General features: G+C 60.8%; 1 protein-coding gene across 2 annotated transcripts in view; it reads right to left on the reverse strand.

The window, feature by feature from the left end:
• Positions 1-389: 389 nt before the first annotated feature.
• The window catches only part of TANGO2 (transport and golgi organization 2 homolog (Drosophila)), a 36,198-nt gene continuing 24,539 nt past the window's right edge, over positions 390-12,048 (reverse strand). For both annotated transcript variants that reach the window (XM_012654996.1, XM_012654997.1), the window contains exons 4-9: positions 10,718-10,837; positions 9,924-10,038; positions 7,394-7,464; positions 3,670-3,823; positions 2,440-2,544; positions 390-1,374 (exon numbers count right to left, since the gene is read on the reverse strand). In XM_012654996.1, the coding sequence (XP_012510450.1) occupies positions 1,254-1,374; positions 2,440-2,544; positions 3,670-3,823; positions 7,394-7,464; positions 9,924-10,038; positions 10,718-10,837 (686 nt within the window). In that variant the 3' untranslated portion in view covers positions 390-1,253. The remainder of the gene's footprint in view (positions 1,375-2,439; positions 2,545-3,669; positions 3,824-7,393; positions 7,465-9,923; positions 10,039-10,717; positions 10,838-12,048) is intronic.

The raw sequence follows: 12,048 nt of genomic DNA on the forward strand, positions 1-12,048 counted from the left end.
CTGCAATCATGACCCCAGAAGGCCAAGTGGGCAGGGGCTGCAGAGGCAGGGAAAGCCTGGGGCTGAGGTTGGATACGGGGCCCCCCATGCTTGGCCCAGCCTGGGAACACATGCTCCAGAGTGCCAGCGCATGAGGAGCTCCTGGGGCTGAGATAGACCAGCCTTGGGCCTGCCCTGCTGCCCCTCCTGCCATCCCTGGGCCTCCACAGTTGGTCTCTCCCTCCAAGGGTCCCCAAGGGGCTCCCATGGCCACCTGATGAACCCAGTACCTACCGTGTCCCACGTGCATGGGCTCTCTTGCAACAAAGGAGGAAGCAGAAAGCCTTGTGCAGGAGTCCGTGTGCACACAGCAGCTCCTGCCAATGCCTGGCCCACAGGGAAGGGCCTCAGGACGCACACTCTTGCCACAGCCGCAGTTTATTATCAACAGCTCGTGTTCAAGGACAGATTCCCTGAAGTCCGACCCCTTGAGGAAGACGGCAGGGGCTGGCTGTGCCCGCTTGCTGATACAGGCTGCCAGAACCCACAGCCCCCAACTGGGCCAGCAGGGCCCCGAGAGACTCAGCACACATGGAACCACCCAGCATGCGCGGAACTGTCCAAACACGCAATGCCACGCAGTGCACAGGCAGGACCACTGACACCGCCGCCAAGCCCGTGTTTCTGTTGTGAGGGTGGGCTCTCCTCAGCCTTCCCCGTGCCTGTGTCCACACGGGCCGGTCTCCTCTACAGGAGTAGGGCTAGTTGCTGGGAATCAAAGCATGCCCGTGCCCTATGCCCCCCAGGAGGGGGGCCACTTCTAAATACAAGCCTACTTCTGTCATTTGAGCAGAACAAAGACCCACCGGCCAGAAGCGCGTGAAGGGTGAGAGGCACTCCCCGCCTGCCTGGCACATGTGCGTGTGCATGAATCTGTGCAAGTGTGCGTGCACACACGTGCCTTGTGTGTGTGCATGTGTGTGCCTTTGCACATGTGAGGGGGTGGGCCCAGGTGTACGCACACGTTCACGTGTATTCACTCCTGGGCCCATCCCAGACCTGGTGTCAGAGTTTGCTGCCCCCCATTGGCATAAGGGCAGACTCGGAGCTGGGCACAGGGACACAAGACCGAAAACACAAATCAGAAGCCCTTGATCCTGGGGGACGCTGGCCGAGTCCCAGGCAGTGCCGTGTGGCCAGGGAAGTTGCCCTTCCAAGCTGGTCCCTGAGGCAAAGTCTCCCATGAGCCCGCTGGCTGCACCCAGAGGTGGGGGTTAACTCTGCAGAGTGAACTCATGGGTGCTGGTCTCCCAGCGGGAGGGGTCCTTGTCCAGCATGCTGCGCTCAGTGAAGGTCACATGGCCGTCTGCGTCCACGAGGATGATGGTGTTGGTTCTGAAAAAAGAGCACAGGCCACATGGTCACCCCACATCCCTCAGCCTCTGCCCTGCCTGTCAGAGCACAGGAGGGGCCAGATGGAGGCAGGGAGGGGCAGCCCCAGCCTGGGGAACGTGGGGGCTGTCGGAGGCATCTGGACGCCCACACCCAGTGAGTCTGTCCCTTCCACTCTGAAACACCCCAGCCTGCCCCTGCCACTCTCACATGGCAGCCCCTGGGCTGACCATGCACCTCTCCACTCAGGACATCAGGTCATGCCTGGACACCAGAGGGCTTGACCTCTGAGAGGTGGAGCCCTCAACCGCCTGGGGCCCGCCCAGGCCTTCTCCACCTGGAAAGCTCCCTCCTGCTCCCCTCCTTTGCCACCCAGGCCAAGTCAGTCTGCCCAGGGGCCCAGCGCTCCCCCTTCTCTCCTCTCCAGCCCTCCCCATGGCAGGTCCTCACAGACGGGGCAGCCCCAGCACAGGCCGCCACCCAGAGTGGGCACACACTGAGGGCTCTCCACAGGCCTGGACCTGGCAGCCACGCAGCCAGCCAGCGGCAGACCTGGCTCCTGTCTCCCCCATGCATGCGGATCCGCGTCAGCAAACACGTTAGTCGTGAAAGTAAGCCTGCAACAGAAGACGGGCTGGAGGAAACAGCACCCTGCGCCCGCCAAGAGGAGAGCCGGCACCACGCCGGGGTGCAGCCCGTGGGCCTAAAGCCAGTGCTGGCGTCTGCCAGTGCACAAGCATCCCTGATGCCATCACGCCCCTCGTGGCTGTGTCCTGCCTGGCTCCTCACTGGCAGGGGGCAGCCCGGAGGCCCACAGAGGAGGCAATGGAAGCCCTGGAGCCTCGAGCTCGCCCTCCAGGGCCCTGGGGAGCCCGACGGGTAACTTGGAGCGTGCTTGCCACCGCAGCTGCGTCTAAACAGGGCAGAGATCTGGAGCCCACTCACCAGGGGAAGGAGCGTGGCCCTGGCTAGCTATGGAGCATGGGGAAGCGTGGTTTCTTGGCCTGCCCTCCAACCAGGAGATGGGATGCAGGATAGGAAGGTGCTGCCCTGGCAGCCCTGTCATACCTGGTGCCATAGCCCGGGCAGCGCACGCACACGGCCGCGTACTTGTTCAGGATGGGCTGCACATACTCCTGGCCCTGGTCCTCGATGGCCGGGTCTGGTAGTTGCCTGCAAGGATGGGGTGGGGTAGCCGTCAGTCCTGCCTGCAGCCGCATCCAGGAGGTGGCCCTGCCTGCCATTCTGGCTGGCTTTAGAAAGCGACTGGGAGGAACCCTGTCGATTATTCATACACTTTTCTACTCAGGGCTGCAAACCTCCATCCACCTTTCCACCTAGGACTCCATCACTGAGCCCGGGCCCTACGTGGCACACACCTTCCCTGCTTGCCCTGACAGGCACCCCATGGGCATCTGTCCACTCCAGCCCTGTGATGTGCCAGACACCATAGCCAGTGCCCGGCTACAGCTGCCAACGAGAGCAGTCAGGGCCTGTCACAGGCCTGCCCAGCATGGCAAAGGGACCGGGGGCCGCATGGACTCATAGCTGGGAGGGGGCTCCCCGAGGGGAGATACTGAGGCTGAAGGCTGGAACCACAGCTCAGAGGCCCAGAGCAGGGGGCTGGTGGGGAGAAGAGCGGGAGGCAGCCATGGGGGCTCCTCTGAGGAGTGGGCTGGACAGGGTGGGAGTAGATGCTGGGTCACCCAGGCAGGATGGTAGCGAGGCCTGGTAAGGAAGGGAGGGACATGGGGGCCGCCGCACCGGGTTGTAAGAAGGCTGGCTTGGTGAGCACTGGGACCCCAGCTGGGGAGGCCAAGACCTCGATGCCCAATGTCCAAGGTGCTCACCCAGAGGCTGCCTGAGGGGTCTGGGGGCCTACGGCTGAGGGAGTAGCAGGGGTACTCCCCCCAGGCAGTTCCTGCGTGGCAAGTCCCTGCCTCCCACTCAGCCCACAGTCACTGGCGAAAGAGCATGTGGGAAGCTCCGTCAACCCGGCCACTCACTTCTGTGGTGTGTCTCTTCCCCACCAGGTTTGCTGAGTGCCTGGAATCTTCCAAAATCTCCCTCTAGCCCTCGGCATGCAGAGGGGAGCATCCAGCTGCTCTGGGCCCCACGTGAGCCTGCATGGAACCCCAAGCCCAGAAGCCCAGGCGGTGCCACCTCTCATTGGAAACTGCAGCTGCCCACGGGGACAAGCAGGAGGCAGAGGACAGAGTGTCCGTCAGGGCCCCCCGCAGCCATGACCCAGCCTGGGCACCGGCACCAGTCCCCTCCTCTCTGCCTCGGGAGACTCACGCCTCTTCGTTGCTGAGCACGTCCAGGAGCTGGGCGACCAGCACGTCCTTGGGCAGCACCTGGCTCTGCGCCACGGCCTCCTGGAAGAGCCGCTTTCCGAAGCACAGCTTCCTCCAGGGCGTGTCCAGCAGCGCGTTGCTGAGCCCGTAGACGCCTGCAGGGAGGGCAGCCTGGCCATGCGGAGGCCCCGCTGTGCCATCTCGGGGTGAACCCCCCCGTCCAGCACAGGGTGAGGCGCGAGGGCTGCAGCTGGGGTGGCACAGCCAGACCAGCCAGAGGCCAAGCCACCCCCATTCTCCGGCACCTTCCCTACGCCCATTCCAGACCCACATGTGTGGCGAGGGGTAGAGAACTCAACACGGGGCAGAGGCCCATGGGAGACCCCGGCGCACAGATGCTAAGCAGCTTGGGTGGAATAAACAAATTACGACCCGAAGAGGGAAAGGGGATGGTGTAAAGGGAGGCACCTCCGACCTCGCCCACCTAGGGGCGCCCACCAAGGTTAGTGCCGACTCATATCAGTGCTCAGGAAACCCCCAACACTGGGGACAGCCCCCCCACAGGGTGTGGGCAGGGCCTCGGCAGAGCAGGGCCACCTCTGTGTGCCAGCCAGACCCTGGCTGGGGGACCCGGGGGAGCTTGGTGCCAGGACTCTGAGCTGGGGTTTCTCAGAACAAGTCCCAGAGCGGTGACAGAAGCAGGACCAAAAGGAAAAGGTTCCTCATGTCACAGAAGTGAGGGGTACAGACTTGAGGCAGAGAGGCTGGGCGATGGGGGCGGCCTGCTCAGAGCTGTGCACCCTGACACTGCGTCAGGGACGCCAGCATGTCACCCTCTGTCCTGCCAAACTCCCGGGTGCGGACCTCAGCCAAGTCTGACACTGCTCCAGGTGCTTCCTAGGGGAACGGCCCTGTCTCTGCCGGGGCCCCTCCGCCATGCCACCGGCCCAGGTGTCATGGTGTCTTTTCCATCAGGAGTGACACAGAAGTCCATCTGACTGGGTCACCATGTGCGAAGAATAGAGCTACCTCACGCCATACACAGAAGTTAACTCAAATCGGACCGAGACCTAAATGAAAGCTACAACTATGACACTCAGGACAAAGCAGGGGAGACACTTCGTGACCTTCAACGAGGCAATGGTCTCTTAGATCAGAAACCAAAAGAAAAAAATAGAAAAAAGGGACTTCGTCAAAGTTTAAAGTTTTGTGCTTCAAAATATGCCAATGAGAAAACGAAAAGAAAGCACAGAGTGGAAGGCAATTTTTGCAAATCATACGTCTGATAAGAGACGTGTAGCCAGAATGTACAAAGAACTCCTACAACTCAAAAAGTCAACCAATTTGAACACATTTCTCCAAAGCAGGCACACGAATGGCCAGCAAGCACATGAAAAGATGCTTGACGTCACTCTCCATCAGGGAGGCACACGTTAAAATCACAGGGAGACACCACCTCACCCCCACGGGGACGGCTGTGACCACACCACAGATCACAGTCAGTGTCGCTGAGCGGGGAGAAGCTGCAACACCCACACGCTGCTGGGAATGCGAAACGGTACAGCTGCTTTGGGAAACAGTTTGGAAGTTCCTGGAAAAGTTGCGCAGAGCTCCCATGTGGTCCAGCAACTCCACTCTCAGGAACACAACCAAGGAAAATGAACACACGACCACGCAAACACTTGCTCCTGTGGGTTGTAGCAGCAGCATCCATAGCAGTCAAAAGGTGGAAACACATCCTATACCCAGCAACTGAAGAACAGACACGAGAGCCAGGAACACGTGTGTCTGCACGAACACGTGTACGGCAGCGCTGTTCATTGGCAGCCAAAAGGGAGTGGCAACTCCAGTGTCCGTCCCTGGACAGCAAGAGAAACAAAGTGGTGTCTGCCCATGCGGTCTCATCCCGCCGTGGAAAGAAACACGGTACCGATTCAGGCCGCAACCTGGTAGACCTTGAGAACACGAAGTGAAAGAAGTCAGTCCCCCAGACCATGCGCTGCACGCGTCCATCCTGGGAGTGCCTGGAACAGGCGGAGCTCAGAGACAGGAAGCAGGTAGGAGGCTGCCAGGGCCCGGGGAGGGGCGAGGCAGTGACTGCGACCGTCCTGGAGTTGGGTGGAGGGGACGGCCGCGCGGCTTTGCGAACGAAACTCTGTGCATGGGTGAGCTGTGCTACGTGTGAGTCACATCTCAATAAAGCTGTCATTAAAAAGAAAAGAGTGACACTGCGCAGTGGGGGAAGGCTGAGGGGTGGAAAGGGTGGGAGTGGTGAGAATCTCCCCAGGACAACAACTTAGCAGAAAACAAGCGTTTCCAGATGCGGGGTCCCAGGTACTGAGAGCTGAGGGTGTCATGGGGTGGTCACAGCTGCACCCCGGGGCCTCTGGGCCAATGTTCAGACTTGGGGGCTGAGGGAGCCTCTGCCCCTTTTTGTGCCTTTTAGTCCAATTCTCTCCCAGGCAGTCAGGGCTCAGGAAGCCCAACAACGTGCGGACCACGAGGCCAACTCCGTGGCACAAACCCACCTCACCGCGCACCCCAACCCCACAATGCTGAGCTGACGGGAGGCCCCAGGACAGGCACAGCAGCAAGAATCGGCCGAGACAGCCAGAATAATCCTTCCTGAGCTGGGGACCAGCCAGGGCCGCATCCCTGCCTCGCCGCACATGTTTGCACCCGTGCCTCGTTGCCCGGCTCTTGGGAGCACGCCTGGGCCTGCTCTGCCCCCACGTCTCCGTCCAAGGTGGAGAGGGGAGGACCAGGGGCACAGAGGGTGGCCACAGAGCACCTGGCGGCTGACAGGATGAGCCCCACGTGGAGGAGAGGGCACCAGGAGGCATGTGCAGGGGCACCGGGGGGACAAGGGGAAGCCACCTCCAGGCAGATGCCTCCTCGCAGGGTCTCAACTGGCCCAGGCCATCCTGGCCTAGATGCTACCCCAGCATAGGCTCTGAGCCGCCAGGCCCACCTATGGCTGAAACATCACTGGGCAGATGTGGGAAGCTGGGAGCCAGCCCCGGTGTGGGCGAGGCAGGGATCATGGGACCCAGAACGAGTCCCAAAGCTCTGCTGTGCCTTTCCTGGGGGTGCCGCTTTGCCCTGGAACAAGACACAGACCACCTTCCCCCTCCTGTGGCTCACAGGCTGGAGCGACGTGGCATACTCTGCCCAGGTCGGGGGACTGGCAGAGGAGGCTTCCCAGACATTGCAACAGCTGAGGAGGGAGGGGACAAAAGGGCACACCAGCAGGAGTCAGGCCGGGCAGAGGCGCAGCGCCAAGGCGGAGGGGGCCCAGCGGCGGAGTGTGGCTGGGGCTGGGGGTCAAGGCCCCAAGGATGTGGACCGAGGAGCAGACTGGGACTGGGTATGGGAGGTGCTCCAGGGAGGGGCCCAAGCAAGAACCCTAGGTGGTGACAGTCCCAAGGCTGAGAAGGGACAGGCAGGGCACTGGCACACTGGGTGGCACAAGGAGGTAGGGCAGAGATGGGGCGCGAGGTGGGGCTGGGGGGGACCGGCAGAGCTGCAGGGCTACGGTGGGAAGCCCAGAACAGGGCAGGCCGTGGTGAGGAGGGCGGGGAGGGTGCAGACCAGAAGGCGCACAGATGGCCAGAAGTACAGTCCCGGGAGAGCGCTGCAACAGGGGCCTGGCCTCCGAGAAGCACAGGGGTGTCCCCTGCACAGGAGTAGTCCCCCACACTGTCAGCACACCAGAGCAGGCTCACCTGGTGTCAGGACAATGGGCTCGGGCTCCCCCCGGTTTCCATAGTAGCAAATGACATCTCCCCTCGCCGTGCTGTGGACCACAGGGAGAGCCGGTCAGATGGGAGCCACGGGGCACCCAGCTCCCAGCACCGCCCAGCGATCCCACAGCCTTGTCCCTGGGGCCCCGGCTGGAACCAGCACAGCCCACTGCAGCCAGGCCAGGGGCGACTCGGGGGCCTGGACAGTAGGGGCGTGCAGACCCCAGCTGCTGTCCAGCATCAGAGGCGCACTCCTGGCTCGCACTGGGGACCCCCAACCCAAGAGGCACGGCATCCAAAGACCCTCCTGGCTCGATGCATGCCTCATGGCATGGGCTTGCAGGTGCAGCCTGTGGTGACAACTGCAGGGCTGAGCCCCACCCCGTCATCACCAGTCCCCTCTGAAGGGCCCACCCCCAGCCACAGGGCTCATCTCCAAGGCCTCTGGACAGGTGGCCCCAGGGCGATGGAGACTTCAGAACAAAGAGCCAAAGATCTCATTTTTCTCTTCTCTTGCGCTAAGCGTACACTTTAAAATAGTTACAATGCACCCGAGTGGAAAAAGTTCCAGTTCCTCAATACTGCAGGGAGCCTTCTAGAATTTGGAACACCTTTTGTGCAAACTAAAGGGGACTCTTTTTTTTTCTGAGACAGAGTCTCCCTGTGTTGCCCGGGCTAGAGTGCCATGACGTCAGCCTAGCTCACAGCAACCTCAAACTCCTGGGCTCAAGCGATCCTCCTGCCTCAGCCTCCTGAGTAGCTGGGACTACAGGCATGCGCCACCATGCCCAGTTAGTTTTTTGTATATATTTTTAGTTGTCCAATTAATTTCTTTTCCAATTTTAGTAGAGACGGGGTCTCGCTCTTGCTCAGGCTGGTTTAGAACTCCTGAGCTCAAACAATCCGCCGCCTCGGCCTCCCAGAGAGCTAGGATTACAGGCGTGAGCCACCTCGCCCAGCCTAAAGGGGACTCTTTGTGGCCTTCCTGGCCTGATGCTGGACAGGGAGCCCTGTGCCTTCAGGATAAACGGACACAGGGAAAAGGCCATCGTGGGCGGGGAGCCCTCCTTCCTCGGAGGTGCTGCATACCAGGCAGCACCCGTCCCCCTACCCCGAGCAGCTTCTGGGCCCCCAATCTGCATTCACATTCTTACTCACCACGCCCGGCATTTGGCAACTTTCTTAAGACCTTTGGCTAATGATTTCAAAGATTTTGTTTGCAGGCAAAAGGCTCCTTTGAACTTTTTGTGCAAGGACCTGTAGAATCGGCACTCACTCTGGGGCCGCTGCCGGTGGTGCCTCAGGCCAGGCAAAGGGTGGGGCTGACCCAGGATGAGCCTCCTTCCCTGCTAGGCCTCAGCTTTCCCATTGGCACCCACGAGCAGGGCTGGTCACTGACCTCCCACACCACCATCTTCCAGCCTCTGCCCTGGCAGACACCAGCTTCTACCCGACTCGTGGTCCGCTCTCTGGACACTGCCTGCCCTCCTGGGCATAGGCAGGCAGACCCCAACCCTGCAGTCTCTGGGAGCCAGGAGAGCTGCCCAGGCTCCGGGAGCCCAAGCCCCCCAGCTGCAGGAGCCATCTGCCCACGTGTCCACTCAGAGAATGGCACCCTCGGCACGTGAATCGTGACATGGCTACTGAGCACCGAGTCCCACTAGTAGCACAACCACAGGTCAGGTGTAAATGGAACTGCTGATAGTGCAAAGTGGTCCCCCAGCCTGGGGAGCACAGAGTACAGAGAATAGGGACTTTGCTGCCAGGAACCACGCAGGCCTGAGCGGGGAGGAGGGCTCCAGGCAGTGAGTGCCCAGAGCCAGGCCCTGCCCTTGGGCCTCCTCCCAGGGACACTGAGACTGCAAAGCCTCCACCTCGAGTGCACTGTCTGTGCGGTGCAGGGTGGGGCTGCGTGTGCCCTGTGCCACGGACACTCAAGGCACAGTGCGCCTGGGGCGCGAGAGCCAGGAGACAGGCCACGTACCCGCCCTTGTGGAAGGTGCAGTCTCAGGACGGGCATCTGGACACGGACCGGCCACCTTCCGTCTGTCTGTCCCGGAGGGAGCCTCTGCACTAACAGCATCGGGAGGGAAGGGCGGGGAGCCAGGCAGGGGCAGGCAAGAGGGCAGATGCTCACCTCATGGACGGGCAAAGCACACAGAACCTCTGCAGTTCCATGGCCGCACCCCTAATGTGCACTTCCCCGGAGCACCCGGCCTCCCCTGGCCAGGACTGCCGTGGCCGGGACGCCCCGCTGGGGCCATTTCATGCAGCTGCCCTCGCGGTCTCAGCTCCTGCCAGCAACCCCCACACTGGTATGGAAGCTCCCCTGCTCCACTCCCAAGTCCCCGCCTGGTGGATCTGGGATAGGCAGGGTCCTTGGGACACCCGCCAAGCCACTGGGAGGGACATCCCTGCAGAGGCTGCCGTGGACGCCACAGCGCACCCCAAGGGGAACTGGCTTCCCAATGAGCCCGGGGGCAAGGCCGCCGATCCCTCCCTGCAGATGCACCTCAGGTCAGCCGCTACGAGGTTGAAGCCGTTGTACAGGTGGCCTTCCACAGAGATCTTCTTCAGGTAGGACAAGCTGTCCACCTCAGTGGTCAGAAAGTGGGTCACTAGTTCACCTGTGGGCAGGGGACAGATGCCTGTGGCCGAGGCTACGGGGAGGAGCCCCTCTCCCCAAGAAGACTGACACAGGGCCCCCTTGGGAGGACCCAGGCGGACGAGCGGGAGACCGGAGCCCTGCACAGGCACCACTGCAATCAGCCCCACCCCCTGACCTGCCTGCCACAGCAGTTGTCACCGAGAACTCTGCTCATTGTGGTTTTTAAAAAATTTCCCCCCATTATGCCTCCATGTGGAAATCCAGCACCAAGGAAAGAAACCTTTGGTAGGGACAAGGTGTATCCACAGAACTATCCTCCTGGAGGAGGCATCTGCTCTGCAAACATCCCACAGGCAAAGGACAATGACACAGTGGTCAGGAGTGACATGTGGGGTGGCAGGAGTCGGAGATCAAGCCTGGAGCGTGCTCCCAAGAGGAGCAAACCATGTCTGTGCAGGTGCTGCATGGGTCAGGCCAAGGGTGATGCCAGAGGGCTGGGGACACGCGCCCTCCCCTTGGTCTCGCCCTCGTCTGTCTATGCCGCCTGCCGCAACAGACCACTCAGCAGTGGCGCCATCCTGGAGGCCGGCCTCCATGGGGCCCAGCCTGCTACAACTGTACCTTGGCCCCACCCCCTGCACCCCAGACCAGCCTCACAGTACCCTGGCCCCGTCACTGGTGCACCCCAGACACCTTACCTCGCCCCCGGGCCTTGCGGTCCAGCTGGGGCTGCAGGTAGTTGGTGAGCGCCGCCAGCTTCCCATGCGTGGTGATGCCCAGCCACGTGCCCCCTTCCTTGCCCTCCTCCATGTCGAGTCCTATAGTGGATGACAGTGTTACCACTAGCAGCACCAACCATTTGGCTTCCCCACCCTGTCCCCGTCTGGTCCAGGAGACGCACTGCGCACTCCACCCAGCTCCTCCCTCGGCCTGTGAGCACTGGCAGCCCCGCCCCACAGCCCTGGCGGTGGGATAGGGACCCTGCAGGACCACACCCATCCCAGTGCCAACCTCAGGCCCTGACACCCAGCGGGCTGTGCATGGAGTCTGCGGAACGCATCCTGACACTTGGGCCAGGTCCAGACTGGGGGACAGTGCCAGGCTCCAACCACATGTCCTGGATCAGTTGCAGGGACGCTAGCTATCTCCACCCAGCAGGACCCATGGGCACTAGGGGTGGGCACACACCCAGGCCCCCCATCTACCCACCTCATCCACAGGGCCCAGCCAGGTCAGTGCTTAGCCCTGGGGCCCTGCCACGAGGTTGGAGAGGCCCTGAAAGCCATAGGCAGGTGCCTTCCTAGACTAGAGGGTCATTTTTACCCAAAGATTGGAACAAAAACATCTAAATCATTAAAACGTTACTTTTATAACAATTATCAACTACAACAGAAAAAGAAAAGATGTAAAGATAAGAGAGGAAGACATAAGACTGTCTTTATTTGTAGATGGCAGAATCATATATGAAGAAAATCCAAAAGGAATACCAAAAACAATCCATAAAAACTAGTAAGTAAATGCTAGCTGGGCGTGGTGGCTCATGCCTGTAATCCCAGCACTCTGGGAGGCCGAGGCTGGAGGATCACTTGAGGCCAGGAGTTCGAGACCAGCCTGGGCAACATAGCGAGACCCCATGTCTACAAAAAATAAAAATGAAAAAAATTTAGCCAGGCACAGTGGCACATGCCTGTAGTCCCAGCTACTCAGGAGGCTGAGACAGGAGGATTGCTTCAGCCCAGGAGTTCAAGGCTGCAGTGAGGCTGGGCGCAGTGGCTCACACCTGTAATCCTAGCACTATGGGAGGCCGAGGCGGGCAGATTGCTTGATGGCAGGAGTTTGAGACCAGCCTGAGCAAGACGAGACCCCGTCTCTACTATAAATAGAAAGAAATTAGCCAAACAACTAAAAATAGAAAAAATTAGCCGGTCACGGTGGCGCGTGCCTGTAGTCCCAGCTACCCGGGAGGCTGAGGCAGGAGGATTGCTTGAGCCCAGGAGTTTGAGGTTGCTGTGAGCTAGGCTGACGCCAC

This window comes from Propithecus coquereli, unplaced genomic scaffold (genome assembly GCF_000956105.1).
Source record: "Propithecus coquereli isolate 6110/MARCELLA unplaced genomic scaffold, Pcoq_1.0 Scaffold456, whole genome shotgun sequence".
Classification (NCBI taxonomy): Eukaryota; Metazoa; Chordata; class Mammalia; order Primates; family Indriidae; genus Propithecus; species Propithecus coquereli.